At 40.2% G+C, this 16,346-nt stretch overlaps 1 protein-coding gene across 1 annotated transcript; it reads left to right on the top strand.

Moving 5' to 3' along the window:
* The first annotated feature begins 2,006 nt into the window (after positions 1-2,006).
* On the top strand, positions 2,007-9,702 carry LOC308392520 (uncharacterized protein). Its single transcript, XM_080875590.1, has 17 exons — positions 2,007-2,034; positions 4,790-4,944; positions 5,071-5,160; positions 5,249-5,368; positions 5,447-5,568; positions 5,724-5,795; positions 6,288-6,394; positions 6,544-6,712; positions 6,840-6,871; positions 7,699-7,814; positions 7,883-7,925; positions 8,132-8,197; positions 8,348-8,436; positions 8,554-8,665; positions 8,756-8,856; positions 8,943-9,013; positions 9,527-9,702. The coding sequence occupies exons 4-10, from the start codon at positions 5,251-5,253 to the stop codon at positions 7,766-7,768; spliced, it is 690 nt and encodes a 229-aa protein (XP_080731716.1). The 5' UTR covers positions 2,007-2,034; positions 4,790-4,944; positions 5,071-5,160; positions 5,249-5,250; the 3' UTR covers positions 7,769-7,814; positions 7,883-7,925; positions 8,132-8,197; positions 8,348-8,436; positions 8,554-8,665; positions 8,756-8,856; positions 8,943-9,013; positions 9,527-9,702.
* Positions 9,703-16,346: the final 6,644 nt, after the last annotated feature.

The following is a 16,346-nucleotide window of genomic DNA, read 5'->3' as shown; positions in this document are numbered from 1 at the left end:
TGTGCCCAGCCGGGCCCCATGGACTAAGGCCCGGCCACCAGACGCTCGCCCTCGGGCACCCTCCTCGGGCCTGGCTCCAGGGCGGGGCCCCGGTAACCCTATCCCGGGCAGGGTAAACTGTTCCCTCGGTGTCCTTTTCATAAGGGTCTTATGAATCGCTCTTTGTCTGGTCCCTCACCCAGGGCCAATTTGCCATGGGAGACCCTACCAGGGGGCAAAAGCCCCCAGACAACATAGCCCCTGGGATCCCTGTGACACACAAACCCCTCCACCACGATAAGGTAGCGATTCAAGGAGGAGCAAAACATACAAGTTTCATTATATAATTTTTCAAGGGATCTTATATCTGTTTTCACTCTTATATGCTTTTCATACAAGTTTCACACAAGACAGATACAAACTTTATAAGATTTATATGTATCTTTTCCATATGGGTTGTCCTTTGCACACAGAGATTTCTCCAAACTGCCTGAATCTTTCGATGATGTTACGTTGGTAAACAGCTACCAAACTTCACTTCTGAGAAACTCTTTTTATAACAACTCATGTTATACTGAATTTTTTATGTTATTTGGAAATAGTAGTTTAAATACAAATGCAAAGATTCAAATAAATGGTGTTGACACTGAAAGAGTCAGTGAAAATAAATTTCTGGGGGTAATAATAGATGAAAAACGTAACTGGAGAGCTCACGTAAGATATATTCATTCCAAAGTATCACGTAGCATTGCAATACTAAATAAGGCAAAACAGGTATTCGACAGAACATCACTTCATATTCTATACTGTTCACTGGTTTCACCATACTTAAGCTATTGTGCAGAGGTCTGGAGCAATAACTATAAAACCACATTACATTCACTTTTTACTCTTCAAAAAAAGCAATTCGAATCATCCACAATGCAGGTTATAGGGAACATACAAACTCACTATTTTTGCAGTCTGAAATAGTGAAAATTGACGATCTAGTGAAATTCCAAACAGCACAAATTCTATTCAAAGCAAAAAATAAAGAACTGCCAGGTAGGGATGGGTACCGGTGTCTGGCACCGGTTCTGACATAAACGGTAGTAACCAGACCGAAAAGCAGCGCACATTTCAGTGCTTTATTTCGGTGCTTTTTTTTCCTGAGCTGTGATACACTTTAGATTCTAGCCAATCATTTTACGTTTCCGAGGATAGTAGGCGGGGCCAGGTACATACGTTCTGTTAGAGCAGAGCTACAGATTAAAAATGTCCAAGGCGAAGCGGTCAAAAGTCTGGCTGTACTTCACAGCAAAATATGCAAACTCAGCAGCCTGCAACAAGTGCTTTAAGCTGATACTGTGATACTGTCAAAGGAGGTAACACCTCAAATCCGATGAAACACCTGGCGACGCATAGCGTTTTTTTTAAAAGCCCAGAAATGCGCCGTATTTGATAGCTTGCTGCGAGACCTCACACCGAGCACATCTACTGCGGGTGGGTTGCCTGTTATGCAACATCCCCCAAAAACACGAAGAGGAGAGTCCTGGCCCCTAGCCCTGCCAGTGTAGCAGAAATGATGACGGATGATGGTGGCAGCAGCCGTTCTTCTCTGCGTGAGTAGCTAATTTACGTTGAGTAGGCTAACCACGTTATTACATTAATGCATGTAAGGTGAACTAGCAAACATCATCATAGCTACATGCGGCTGTCCTCTTGTTTGATGGCAGATGCTCCCTTCACCCTGGCTAAAAAGGCTAAAATGACCAAAGAAAAAGTGGAAAACAGTTAAACATGAGAGGTTTAGGACAAAGTTTGTGTTTTTTCCATTGTTTAAGCACTGCTTCCAGCCAAGAGTGATACCATATATGCCCCATAGCTGCAGAAAAGGCTAACATTGTTATATTTTTACAAAAAACAGCTGAACATGAGAGGTTTTTGGACCAATTTTGTGTTCTCCATTCTTTAAGCACCGGTTTGAGCACCGTTTAAGCACCGGCACCGTTTCAAAAGTACCGATTTGGCACCGGTATCGGATAAAACCTAAACGATACCCATCCCTACTGCCAGGTAATATTCTGAGTATTTTTTTTTTTTTGAACGAAGGAAGTTATAATTAAGGGGTTTTTGTAACTTCAAAACAAAGAAGGTACGTACTACAAGAAAAGGCTTTTGTGTTTCTGTTCATGGAGTGAAACTGTGGAACAGTCTGAATATGGAATTAAAGCAACGTCCAAACATAAAACAGTTCAAAAAGAGTTATAAAAATATGATCTTCTCGAACTATAAAGAAAGGGAAAATATTGAAATTAAGTGAATGTCTCTATTTAAAAAAAATACATAAAAAATTTCATAATGTGATATTATAGTTAGAAATGGCACGATACCACTTTTTTATGTCCGATACGATATCATAAATTTGGATATCTGCCGATACCGATATGAATCCGATATAGTGTTTTTTAATCAACAAAACTGTTTTTTTAATATCTTGCTGCACTTTGTATAAGTTCATACTCAAGTTTAAATAAACAAGAACACTAAAGCTATTCTGTTATACCTGTATGCAAAAAGTACACTGCACCCAAAATATTTCATAGTTCAGCAAAACTGATCAATCTAATAAACTTAAACCTACACCATCCTCCCTATTCTGGTATTTTAAAGAGTACTTAGCAGAAATATTAAGCAACCTAACTAATAGGGTTGCAAACTCCCAGCAAAAAAATAAAAATACCCCACCCTCCACCTCATGATGCTTAATCGACGTAATCAACTTTAATTTGATGCAGTGTGGAAAAAAAAATGCACAGAAATAAATTATTTTTCAAGAATAATTAAATAGATTCAACATCTTTCTTCAACAGAACTGCAGACTGCACAGATGGTATCTTCCCAACAGAAAAAGTACTATAGCTTACTAGGGTATATTAGACTTAACAGTTACTATATACAGTAATGGACTTCTATACATTTTACATCAGATTAAAACTTTGGGTGTAAGATTCAGATAATGATTTATTAAAAGCTAGACATTTTAAATGAGAATAAGAAAGAAAAGCATGTCTTTGTGCCCCCCTTTTTCCTGTTAATGCCCTATCGACCCCCTTGGCTAAACTTTGCTAGATCCGCCCCTGCACAGTTACCAGTAGTGATGTGCGATACCACTGATTTCCTTTCCGATCCGATACCAAGTAATATTCAGGGTGGTATCGACAATACTGATCAGATACCGATACTTTATTTATTGTATCTCAAATTATAGCGTTATAATGATTACAGGACATCAGATTACTTGTTCTTATCACTTAATCAGTAGCTGTTTTAGATACGGGCAACACGGCCGGTTGCCCGGGGTGGCACCGTGGTGGGGGGTGGCATCACGGGCATCGGCAAAAAAAAAATAAAAAATTGCTCGTACTCATGCTGCGTGACATCATGCCAGCACATACTGGGAATGGCATAGGCACCGATCGGTTTTCTATTGCCCATTTGCTGGGAGTAAGGGCGCCCTCCGTTTGCGAGGTGCGCCTGCTGCTTGCGGCACAGGGAGGAGAGGCCAGGGCGGCGGGGGATTCTCTGGCTGGCTGGAGCAGCGTCTAATAACCAACTCGCAAAATAAAACAAAATAAAAACAAACCATATAGTATATAGAGAGAGGTTGAGCCCCGGCTCGGACAGTCTCGGTCGTCGTGTCCTTGGGCAAGACACTTCACCCGTTGGTGGTGGTCAGAGGGCCCGGTGGCGCCAGTGTCCGGCAGCCTCGCCTCTCTCAGTGCGCCCCAGGGTGGCTGTGGCTACATCACCAGTGTGTGAATGTGTGTGTGAATGGGTGGATGACAGGTTGTGTAAAGCGCTTTGGGGTCCTTAGGGACTAGAAAAGCGCTATACAACTACAGACCATTTACCATTTAATGCACAATCCTGTGTGTGTGTGTGGGGGGGGGGGGGGGCAGAGGGAGTCTTCGCCCAGGGCACCAAACAGGCTAGGACCGCCACTGCTGTTAATAATGCAGAGTCCATCATATAGAAATAAAAAAACTGAAGTTGTGCGCTATTTGAACACCTTGCCTGCCTGCAGCACTAAAGGACTCCCTGAGAGACGTCTGTCTCGCCCTAGCAGCACCTGTCCCTCTCCTCCTCTTCATTTCGCCTCAATATTCTCGTCATATTCTGTGATACGATTTACTCTGAGGTGTTTGACAAGGTTAGTGATGTTGCCACAACCATACATGCCAACCCTTCCGATTTTTTTCGGGAGAATACCGAATTTCAGTGCCCCTCCCGAAAATCTCCCGGAGCCACCATTCTCCCGAATTTCTCCCGATTTTCCACCCGGACAACAAAATTGAAAAACCATGTCGGGTTATCGGGTTAAACATGATATATAAGTCACTTTGATAACTTAAAAATGTTATTGTTTGGCTTTTTCAGTGTTTTATTTGTTCGTGAGTAAATCGGTTTGGCTGAGATTAAAGTTATTAGATTAGATTAAATTAAATTTAACTTTATTAATCCCTCGGGAGGGTTCCTTCGGGGTTCTGATACAGATGAATAAATGTCAAACAGAAAATGATTAAACAGAAGAGTTTACGTCAGTGCCCGGTCATATTTTAGATAGAAAGGAGCAGACGGCAGAGCTTCACTTCTTTAGACCGCGAAGGCCGGGTCCTCAGGTGGAAGTAGCCTCTGAATTTGGATACTCCCGCTGTTTCGGGGCCGTCCAATAATAACGGTGACATTTAACGTATTTTGTCCGATAAATAAACACTGTAAAATGTATTTACCCCCCCCCCCCCAACAACCCCTTTGAATGTCTCCCTAGTATGACACCTGTTCTGGGAATTTCTCCTACCCCGTAAACCGTCCTACCCGTTGTTCCTGAGCCATGTGCACGCATGCGCACAACACAAAAAGGGAAGCTAAGCGCATCTGGCTGTGATTTCACGCTACTCCGTTGTCATATTTGCAGGAGAATAGGTAAGTAGTAAGTATTAGTACTTTTTTATTGACGTTGATACTTGATTTTTTAAGCCTTTGTGATTGCTTGTCAATATGAAAGTGAAGTCGCTATCTGCTTTCTCCACAAAACTGTCGAATTTGCAGCTTTGGTGAAGTCTGCTGTCAAGTTACTGGACACGTGGTATTTGCACAACACTTTTGAGTCCGCAGCTTCGGTGTTTTAAGGCTGTTTCGGTAATGTCGTTATTTAATAAGTTAAAATATTTGCATTGTTAACTGCACATATTGAAGCTCATAAGAAAATGTTTACTTACAATCATAGATATGGAGAAGAAGTGGGAAGAGATTTACGCGTTCATTTCTGCGGGTTCCTACCCTTCAGGATATGACAAGGCTCAGAGGCAAAACCTCAGAAGATATGCCTCAAAATTCAAACAAAAGGGTCAGTAATTTATTGTTAATACTAACAACTCATATATGTGGTTAAATTAATTTCTAAATATATATTGTTTTACTGCAGATGGAGAACTCTTTGTTGGAACCAGAAGAGTAGTAAAAACCATGGATGATGCCAGGAAGATATTTCATGAGTTTCATTCATCTCCAATTGGAGGACACACTGGCACACACAAAACGCTAAATGTCCGATAATATGAAGACGCACACAAAGTATTGTTGCTAAATTGTTTGTTTGTTAGAGAATATGTCATTAAGTGTTTTCGTTTTGTTTTTGTTTTTTTTTACAAATGAGAATGTTGAACATTTACGTGAACTCCATAAATATTTTTACCTTAAAGATTCTGGAATGTGACCAGTGTCATGAAGTTGGGAAACCACTGACTGCTGTGCAACCATTGCAGTGTATTCAGGTAAATATTATGCCCCGTTTACCCATCAAACTATGCTTGTAGCTCATATTCATAAAGGCAGGAGGGTTTGCCACCTAATTTTAACCATCAATGTCAATGTGTACATTATACAAATTGTTATTCAAATTATTAATTTGTCCTTGATAGGTGTCTGAAGTGTGGGAACTTATTGGTATAGATCTTACTGGACCTCTTCCTAAAACTTCAAGCGGCTTCCAGTATATACTTACTGCAACTGACTACTTTTCAAAATGGGTTGAAGCTTTCCCATTAAAAACAAAATCTGCATCTGAGGTAGCCCAGCACTTGTGCTCCATTATATATAGACATGGCTGCCCCAAAAGGATTTTGTCAGACCAAGGCAGAAAGTTTGTGAATGAAGTAACTGTTAAATAATTTTCAGTTACATTTTTTAACTTTACTTCACTGGGGTCAAAGATTTTTTCTTGTGTGCTTGTATAAGCAGTATAACCTTGTCCTTATCTGTTGAAGCTCAACTCTGATCTTTGCAAGTTATTGCAAATTGAAAGAAGTGTCACAACAGCATACCATCCACAGACCAATGGTCTAGATGAAAAGACCAATGACAACATAAAAAGGTATGCCTAATTTTTATCTATCAGTTTTTAATAACATTACTTATGTTATTCAAACTTAATTGTTACTTAATAATTTATTAATTTCTTTACTTCTAATTAAACTTTCTGTCTTACTTACTGTCTTTACATATTTCTATGCCTGCATTTAGAGCCCTCCGAAAACTGGTGAATGACCAGCAGAATAACTGGGAGCTGTATCTAGATCCCACCCTGTTTTCACTGCGGTCAAAAGTACACACCACAACAATATACACACCTTTTTTTCTGATGTATGGAAGAGAAGCAGTATTTCCATCAGAAGTGCCTGCTCAAGTGCCGGTGAGTGTTTGTCAAATTCTTTCTATGTTAGAACTAAGAATTGAAACCATTTAAGAAAAAAACCCAGTAATGTCTTTATGAATATGATATCATCTTGTTTTAATTGCTAATATCTACAAAATTTTAGATTTCCAACATCATTCTGCCAGACGACAAAAGGTACAGTGACTATGTACAGTCTGAAAGTGAAGCACAACATGCAGTTAAAGAAACTGCACAAGAAAACATTGCGAAGTCACAAGACAAGCAAAAGGTTGTATATGCCAAGCGGGCCCTGAAAAAGTACAAAAATGTTGTGTACAATGTAGGGGATCAAATTCTGCTTCTAAATATGAGGAAACGTGGGCGAAAAGGAGGAAGACTTGAACCGGATTTTTCAGGTCCCTACACAATTGATGACTTCAGTGGAAAATGTGTTAGACTGAAAAACGCTGAGGGAAATACTTTAAAAAGTCTATACAGTATTGACCACATTAAACCCTATAGAAGAAGCCACCCTGTCCAAGTCTCAACTCCAACTGAACCTGTTGAGAGTAGCACATCTTCTGAGATGTGGCCTTGCAGTCCTCAGCGTCATCATGAAGCGCTGCAAAATAACAGATCCTCTGTCATTCAGTTTGCACCAAAAATAGCTCAGGTAAAATCAGTCCAAGCACCAGAAGAGCTTGTACCAGTGACCCCCCAGAAACCCAGCGTGCAAGAAAAAGGTGGCATAGCTAAAAATCTCATTCTGACCGGTTGGTCAACTGTTGCCAGTTTGGCTAGTCGAATGGATAGAATGTTTTATTTTTTTCTCCCCTCTTACTAATTTTGACCTGTTGGTCCAATTTTGGCTAATTTCTGATTTACATAAAGCTACTCCCCTCTGGCATGTTTATTTTGTTGGCCCTTTGGCCCTTGTCTGCTTGTGGCCCATTGGCCATTGACCGTGATTTTCAAATGGCAACTGTTATTACTAAAGAAACTTATCATATTTTGTTTTTTAGTGAAGTGGCTTTGGGCTGCAAAGGACACCGGGCATGTGGAGGCAGTGGTTGGGCCATGCAAATTGTATGACTCTTCTTTTCGCACACTGGAGGACAGTGGGTGGCTTTCTGATGAGGTAAGTGAAGTAATCATTTTTGGTCGTAGTGGTGGTCTGTAAAAATAATCTTCTTTTAATCCAAACAGGTCATTGATACATACCTGCACTGCCTCATTAGGAAACAAAAAGGCAAGTAAGAACGTATGCCGGTTATTTCACAAAGGTATTTTATACAATTTTGTAATCTTTTAAAAAAAACAAAATCTTGCATTTTTCAGAAACCCGTGTATCAGTTGTCTTGCGTTGTTGCAACCTCTCTGTTTTCTGGGAAGTTTAAATGTGTCAGCAAGGTAATGTAGATGTTAAACCTTTATAAACTTAAAAATATTCCACAGATGTTGTTTCCGGCTGAGGACATTTGGTTGTGCTCACTGAACTCTGGTGCACACTGGATCCTTGTGGTACATGTTCACACCTCATGTGTTTTTTCTCTTTTTTGTTTTACTGTTCTTTTTAGCAGCATATTCTTATTTTGAAAATGCTTACAATTGATTATGTTTACTTAAGTGAGTGTAATACACATATTCTACTAAATACAATTTTTATTTTAGGTTGTCAAAATCTCCTCACAATCTGTACTGCTGTTAGACCCTCTTGGAAATGAAGGTTGTTATGAAAGGAAAGTTATGCGTAACTGGAGGTATTCATCATTCATTAATTTTCTGTTTTGGGTTGTTTGGTTTGTGGGTTTTTTTTTTTCTTTTTATTTAGAGCAAAATGCTGGCTACATTTTAAAAACTTGTTTTATTTTTATTAGGAATTTTCTGAGGATGAAAGGAAAGGAAGAGTCCCGAGTGGATTGGAAAATGGAGACTCTGCCACACAACAAGCAGATGGACTCCAGCAGTTGTGGAGTTTTAGTGTTGAAGGTATTTAATAAGCAATTGTATTTAATTGTATTTATTGTATTTAACTAGAATTAAGTTAATCAATTCCAATTACTGTAACATATTTTACAGTTTGCCAAACACTACCTTCTGAGTGGAGAGGTTACTGTCCACTCCAGAAGCCATTGGGCTGCAGCGCACTGAAATTGCTTGCGAACTGCTAGAACATGAAAGTAAGTTGAGTCATGTGCTTTTGTATTGCAATAGCACTTTCAGTTTTGTTTAAAAACTGTTAGGTTGAACGCCAGTGTGTTTCTAGGTAATGCTGATGACTACTGTGTGGTTTGTTCCATGCTGGAAGCCGATCCTGAGTCCAGTATGATTGAAATGGTAAAACAAATAAACCACAAATGCAATATACAGTGGCTTGCAATAGTATTCGGCCCCCTTGAACTTTTCCACATTTTGTCACTTTACAGCCAAAAATACAAATCAATTTTATTGTAATTCCACGTGAAAGACCAACACAAAGTGGTGTACACGTGAGAAGTGGAACAACAATCATACATGATTCCAAACAATTTTTACAAATTAATAACTGAAAAGTGGGGTGTGCGTAATTATTCAGCCCCCTGAGTCAATACTTTGTAGAACCACCTTTATCTGCAATTACAGCTGCCAGTCTTTTAGGGTATGTCTCTACCAGCTAGAGACTGGTAGAGACATTGGTCTTTCACGTGGAATTCCAATAAAATTGATTCATGTTTGTGAATGCAATCTGACAAAATGTGGAAAAGTTCATGGGGGCCGAATACTTTTGCAAGCCACTGTTGTAATTATTTTCTCATCAAATTCACAATGTTGGTTAACACACTTACACCCCCTACCCTTCTCCCTCTTCAGGTGCAGTGCGAGTTTTGTTCCAGATGGGCACATTTTGGATGTGCTCAATATGAGAGCAGCCTGGTCAAACACCTGTGCGACAAATGTGCATAATTTGTACACTGTTTCTTTTTCAGTTCTTTCTCCCTGTGTTCTGTTGGATCTATAAATGTCAAATATATGTATCTGTAAATATATTCAGTAAATACAGTGGGGCAAAAAAGTATTTAGTCAGCCACCGATTGTGCAAGTTCCCCCACCTAAAATGATGACAGAGGTCAGTAATTTGCACCAGAGGTACACTTCAACTGTGAGAGACAGAATGTGGAAAAAAAAAATCCATGAATCCACATGGTAGGATTTGTAAAGAATTTATTCGTAAATCAGGGTGGAAAATAAGTATTTGGTCAATAACAAAAATACAACTCAATACTTTGTAACATAACCTTTGTTGGCAATAACAGAGGTCAAACGTTTACTATAGGTCTTTACCAGGTTTGCACACACAGTAGCTGGTATTTTGGCCCATTCCTCCATGCAGATCTTCTCGAGAGCAGTGATGTTTTGGGGCTGTCGCCGAGCAACACGGACTTTCAACTCCCGCCACAAATTTTCTATGGGGTTGAGGTCTGGAGACTGGCTAGGCCACTCCAGGACTTTCAAATGCTTCTTACGGAGCCACTCCTTTGTTGCCCGGGCGGTGTGTTTTGGATCATTGTCATGTTGGAAGACCCAGCCTCGTTTCATCTTCAAAGTTCTCACTGATGGAAGGAGGTTTTGGCTCAAAATCTCACGATACATGGCCCCATTCATTCTGTCCTTAACACGGATCAGTCGTCCTGTCCTCTTGGCAGAAAAACAGCCCCATAGCATGATGTTTCCACCCCCATGCTTCACAGTAGGTATGGTGTTCTTGGGATGCAACTCAGTATTCTTCTTCCTCCAAACACGACGAGTTGAGTTTATACCAAAAAGTTCTACTTTGGTTTCATCTGACCACATGACATTCTCCCAATCCTCTGCTGTATCATCCATGTGCTCTCTGGCAAACTTCAGACGGGCCTGGACATGCACTGGCTTCAGCAGCGGAACACGTCTGGCACTGCGGGATTTGATTCCCTGCCGTTGTAGTGTGTTACTGATGGTGACCTTTGTTACTTTGGTCCCAGCTCTCTGCAGGTCATTCATGATCATTTTGACCCCACGGGATGAGATCTTGCGTGGAGCCCCAGATCGAGGGAGATTATCAGTGGTCTTGTATGTCGTCACTTTTCTGATGATTGCTCCCACAGTTAATTTTTCACACCAAGCTGCTTGCCTATTGTAGATTCACTCTTCCCAGTCTGGTGCAGGTCTACAATACTTTTCCTGGTGTCCTTCGAAAGCTCTTTGGTCTTGGCCATGGCGGAGTTTGGAGTCTGACTGTTTGAGGCTGTGGACAGGTGTCTTTTATACAGATGATGAGTTCAAACAGGTGCCATTCATACAGGTAACGAGTGGGGGACAGAAAAGCTTCTTACAGAAGACGTTACAGGTCTGTGAGAGCCAGAGATTTTCCTTGTTTGAGGTGACCAAATACTTATTTTCCACCCTGATTTACGAATAAATTCTTTACAAATCCTACCATGTGGATTCATGGATTTTTTTTTTCACATTCTGTCTCTCACAGTTGAAGTGTACCTCTGGTGCAAATTACTGACCTCTGTCATCATTTTAAGTGGGGGAACTTGCACAATCGGTGGCTGACTAAATACTTTTTTGCCCCACTGTATATACTGTAACTATAATGGAGTGAGTTCATTGTCAAAGTTTATATAGTCAGGTGTTCCAATCACTTCAATAGTGACAGCTGTATAACTTAAGCACCTTGGCATGCAGACTGCTTCTACAAACAAGTGCCAAACCATGCTACTGTTGTGATTATAAACTAGAAGCATAATTCTGACGGGAAGAATTGCGTGCCAAAACATGCTACCTTTGTGAACGTGACCTACAAGCACACTTTAATGGGTAAAAAGAAGTGTCAAACCGAACTGGCTTTATGAATATCAGCTAAAAACATACTCTGATGGGCAAAGTTAAGTGGCAAACCGTCATACCTACTTAAATTGGTGCTGGAATTATTGTTTGGCAGCAGAAATGTGCATAAATTTCGTACAGTAGGACATTTTGCCAAAGTAGGGCAGTTTGTCATATGGCAGCTTAAAATTATCCTACTGGTAGGACGGTTTGCCAAAGTAGGACTGTTTGTCAGGAGACACCGTAAAATTATCCTACGGGTAGGACGTTTTGCCAAAGTAGGATGGTTTGTCAGAACACCACAACACCTCACTCTTGGAGCACTTTTTTGCCACATGTATCGCTAACCACGTCTCAGCTGTTTGTGGAGGTAAAATACGTCCGCACAATTACGCTCAGCCATTGTTGTGCGTGCGCACACCAAGGTGCTGCGAGACATTTATACAGCCGTATTTCGGACATGACTATGAAAGGCGGAAGAGGAAGTAGTTCCTTTGAATGTAGACAATCCGAGTGTTATAGTTTCTTTCCATTGTGTCCCTGTTGATGATAAACTACAAATTTACTCTAAATTACTAAAATATCGATATTTTAATGTGAGAATCGATTCTAGAACATAAATGATTGGCATCGGAGGAATCTATATTTCAGGATCGATCCGCACATCACTAGTTACCAGCCGTCAGCTACATAGAAAAGGATCCTGGTGTAGAAAGTAATATTAAATAAATTCTAACAACAGCTGATCAAGCTTAAACGTGCTGCTGTTGTTCAGCTGCTGGTTTCCTCTTTCTGGTGCAAAGTGGGCCAAAAACAAAGAAGAGAGACGGACTCGCGACAGAAAAGCCGATCAGCTGATCATTAATCAGTTTCAGGATTGAAGCACCAGCAGGAGAAGGGAGGGAGAGAGGCAGTCGCTCCATATATCGGTTGTTAAGCTTAACATGGGAATGTTTTACAAACATTCAGAGATGAACTTACACATTTGCTTTACTTCTCTCTGGGATAACTTCCTCGGAGATGAAATGCCACAGGTTTGGTAGCGAGGCTACAAATACACACAGCCGCTCTATCACGTGATGCATACTGCTGCGAGGTGCTACGGGTATGAGCCGAGTTATGCCGTGTCACAAGTTTTGTGAGGTGCTCTTTTGATATTTAATGGATCGGATTACATTTTTTATTTCTCTCCGATATCCGATCCAGTAATTTATGTCAGTATCAGACAGATGCCGATATGTAATATCAGATTGGTCCATCTCTAATTATAGTATATAGTATATCAGAAATCTGTTCACTATTTTTTGTTACAAATTATATCAGTAAGGAAGCTGACTAAATATTAACTGATAATTTATGGCAAAGGGGTGGGATTAAATAAGTGTTTACTTCTTCCCACTCCCTTTCAACATGTAAATTAATCAGAATGTTTTTTTGTATGTATTTTGTATAGTATTTTTTCTCTCTTATTTTCTTTTCTAAATGTATCTGTATATTGTTCACATGTTGAAATAAATTACCAAATTACCAAAGAAAACCCAAAAAACTTAGTTACAGCCTTGTTCCAATCTTGCTGTGCTTCACATCACAACTTGTTTTTTTTTTTTTTAGATGTGTTGATGCCATTAGATTCAAACTAAGATTTTTATTTTTCACGAAACAGTAAAATGTCTCAGTCTAAACGTTCCATCCATCCATCTGTTTACTTCTGCTTATTAGGAGTCATGTGTCTACGGTGATTTACTGAGCATTTCATAAAAATGGTGGCTGCAGGACAAACTGAAGCAAATTGGTAGAGCGGTGACTGTCAAAATTAGTACAATGCTCTCCTTGCCCATCAGCTGCAATTACTCTACCTTCCCAGGAGTCTAGTTTGATCTCTTTTAGAGACAACATATCTCATCACCACACTGCTGGTGAATGTGTTGCCTTTTGGAAGGCAGTCTAACCGGGTTTTGAAATCAGACAAAGCAAGTTTCAACTACTTAGGTTTCATTTGGACTCTGGCACACAAGTTATCACTACTGAATTTCCAGGGTAGAGAGTAAAGACTTGAGCTGGTCCCTGAGCTTGTCTCTGAAGCTCTGGGTATGAACGCAGAGCTCCAGAGCTTCAGGAGGCTTTAATTAGCTCATCCTTTCAAATGTAATAAGGTGTCTGTTCACATCTGACTCATCAGTCTGTTACAGAAGGAATCAGTCATTGCCAGATGATTCATCTTCCACATCACACTGAGATACTGTGAGCCTAGAGAGCATTTTAAAACTAATATTGTCTGCTCTTGTCACTGAGGGGTTCACATCAGCCATCCCATTTAAGGCTAAGTTATTGAAGAGACTGTGTACAGACAGTTTATCAAACAGTTTACAGTCAAAGTGATACATGCAACTCATAATCGCAGATGAATTTTTAAATTTAAAGATGTTTAGATTAAAATGAACAAAAATTTAAATCATTTTCTTTCAACGAAACTAACACAGGAGCTATTAAGCCATATAAATACGTGACCCCTTAACAACAATCTCCTCCACTCAGAAACACAGCTACTCTGGCTGCTCCCTTATTCCCCAGGGGCCACCACAGTAGATAGCTCCACATGTGTTAAGTTGCCAGAATTGTACACTGGATGTCCCTCCTGATGCAACCCCAAAGGCTTGTGTCTCCTCCTGGGGGTTAAACTGGGTATTTTTTGCTTTTTATGCGAATGTGTAAACCACTACACTCTGGTCCTCCACTCAAGAATCCTGTTAAGCAAACAGTGACTTTTTTTCCCTCAATTTCTGAACACCCTCCACAAAAACTGTTTCCAACAGCAATTTTCTTAGCCTGTCAGTATGGCATTGTGCTGCAGAACAAAGAAACCAGCTAACAAGCCATCATTATCACTTCAGGGACCCAGAATACACATTCCCCTAGGATGCTGAAAAACACAGACGTAAAAACAAAAATATCATTAGGGATTTTAAAAAACCCACCAAACATATATTCCAGAGCAGAGTAGAAGTGTTTTTTCAGCAGAAGAGGTGCATAAAAACCACAGCCCTGTCTGTTTGCGGAGCTCAACAAGACCATTACCACAGGGATTTGCAATGATCAGCTTCACATTGCTACAAATGCTATGATTCATTTTGTCTTAATGAACAATTCGTTTGTTTTTCAGGGCTACGCCAGGTCACTTATGGCGGCATCCCATAAGGCTTTATTGTTTACAACTGCAGACAGAGTTGGGTCAAAGACTTCTTGTGTTTCAATGTCAGCAGAATAAAGAAAACAATGCCACAATCAGACCTGCCTTAATTGCAACACTGCAACCCATAAATCACACTGACGCATGGACACATGTAGGAAGACACACACACTTATACACACTGTGTGTGTATAAGTGTGTGTGTCTTCTTTTTTTAATATATATACACTCACACAACGACAGGCAAGCATGCATTATACAGTACCATTAGAAATGCACACTGGCCAGCGTACACACAAACTATAGTACTTCATAAGTTTCTTAAACCATAGTGCCTCTTCTGGCTTAAAGATAGATGCAGAATTTTGGCTTAAATTAATGAAAAGAGTAACAACAGGCTTACTTAGGTGTTCAAACATACAGTCAAGTAAATAAATACATTACAGGAGGGTCTTTTTGAATATCTTTTTATATAAATTGTATGTCTGGTAAAATTGCATGCCGTTGTTACATTTTTTTTAGTCTGCTGACTAGATCACCACCTTTAAATTTTAATTACCTAACCCTAAATGACTTTAGGCATGTCAATAATGGTCTAGAATGAAACCTACTCACTATGAGTTATAAATTATAAGTCACTTACCTGACTTATAGAAGTTTGTCCCATGACATCATGTGCACATTGCTGGAGAGATGTCCCCTATATTGGATGAGATACCACCATCTGTTGTGAGGGGAAATGTATATTCCCTAATGGTTGGTGAGTAGTGCTTGTAGGTTTCTGGCTGTCAGTAGGTGAAATTGGTCACGAAGAGGGTGCTGCACCAAAAATCTCCTTTGGTTTCTAGAAACTTGTTGGCCTCTTTCTGTAGCCAACATGTTTTTAAATATGCACCTTTTAACTTACAGTGGGGCAAAAAAGTATTTAGTCAGCCACCGATTGTGCAAGTTCCCCCACTTAAAATGATGACAGAGGTCAGTAATTTGCACCAGAGGTACACTTCAACTGTGAGAGACAGAATGTGAAAAAAAATCCATGAATTCACATGGTAGGATTTGTAAAGAATTTATTTGTAAATTAGGGTGGAAAATAAGTATTTGGTCACCTCAAACAAGGAAAATCTCTGGCTCTCACAGACCTGTAACGTCTTCTGTAAGAAGCTTTTCTGTCCCCCACTCGTTACCTGTATGAATGGCACCTGTTTGAACTCATCATCTGTATAAAAGACACCTGTCCACAGCCTCAAACAGTCAGACTCCAAACTCCGCCATGGCCAAGACCAAAGAGCTTTCGAAGGACACCAGGAAAAGTATTGTAGACCTGCACCAGACTGGGAAGAGTGAATCTACAATAGGCAAGCAGCTTGGTGTGAAAAAATCAACTGTGGGAGCAATCATCAGAAAATGGAAGACATACAAGACCACTGATAATCTCCCTCGATCTGGGGCTCCACACAAGATCTCATCCCGTGGGGTCAAAATGATCATGAGAACGGTGAGCAAAGATCCCAGAACCACATGGGGGGACCTGGTGAATGACCTGCAGAGAGCTGGGACCAAAGTAACAAAGGTCACCATCAGTAACACACTACAACGGCAGGGAATCAAATCCCGCAGTGCCAGACGTGTTCCGCT

This window comes from Rhamphochromis sp. 'chilingali' (genome assembly GCF_963969265.1).
Source record: "Rhamphochromis sp. 'chilingali' genome assembly, chromosome: 2".
Lineage (NCBI taxonomy): Eukaryota > Metazoa > Chordata > Actinopteri > Cichliformes > Cichlidae > Rhamphochromis > Rhamphochromis sp. 'chilingali'.
Note: the sequence above shows the minus strand (reverse complement) of the source record. Positions and strands in the feature narration are given on the sequence as shown.

Excerpts from the sequence above, each read along its gene's own strand:
- LOC308392520 (XM_080875590.1), top strand. The coding sequence starts at position 5,251 with ATGGAGAAGAAGTGGGAAGAGATTTACGCGTTCATTTCTGCGGGTTCC. Across the intron at positions 5,569-5,723 it reads GCACACACAAAACGCTAAAT|ATTCTGGAATGTGACCAGTG; the intron begins GTCCGATAATAT and ends TTTACCTTAAAG. Across the intron at positions 5,796-6,287 it reads AACCATTGCAGTGTATTCAG|CTCAACTCTGATCTTTGCAA; the intron begins GTAAATATTATG and ends TATCTGTTGAAG.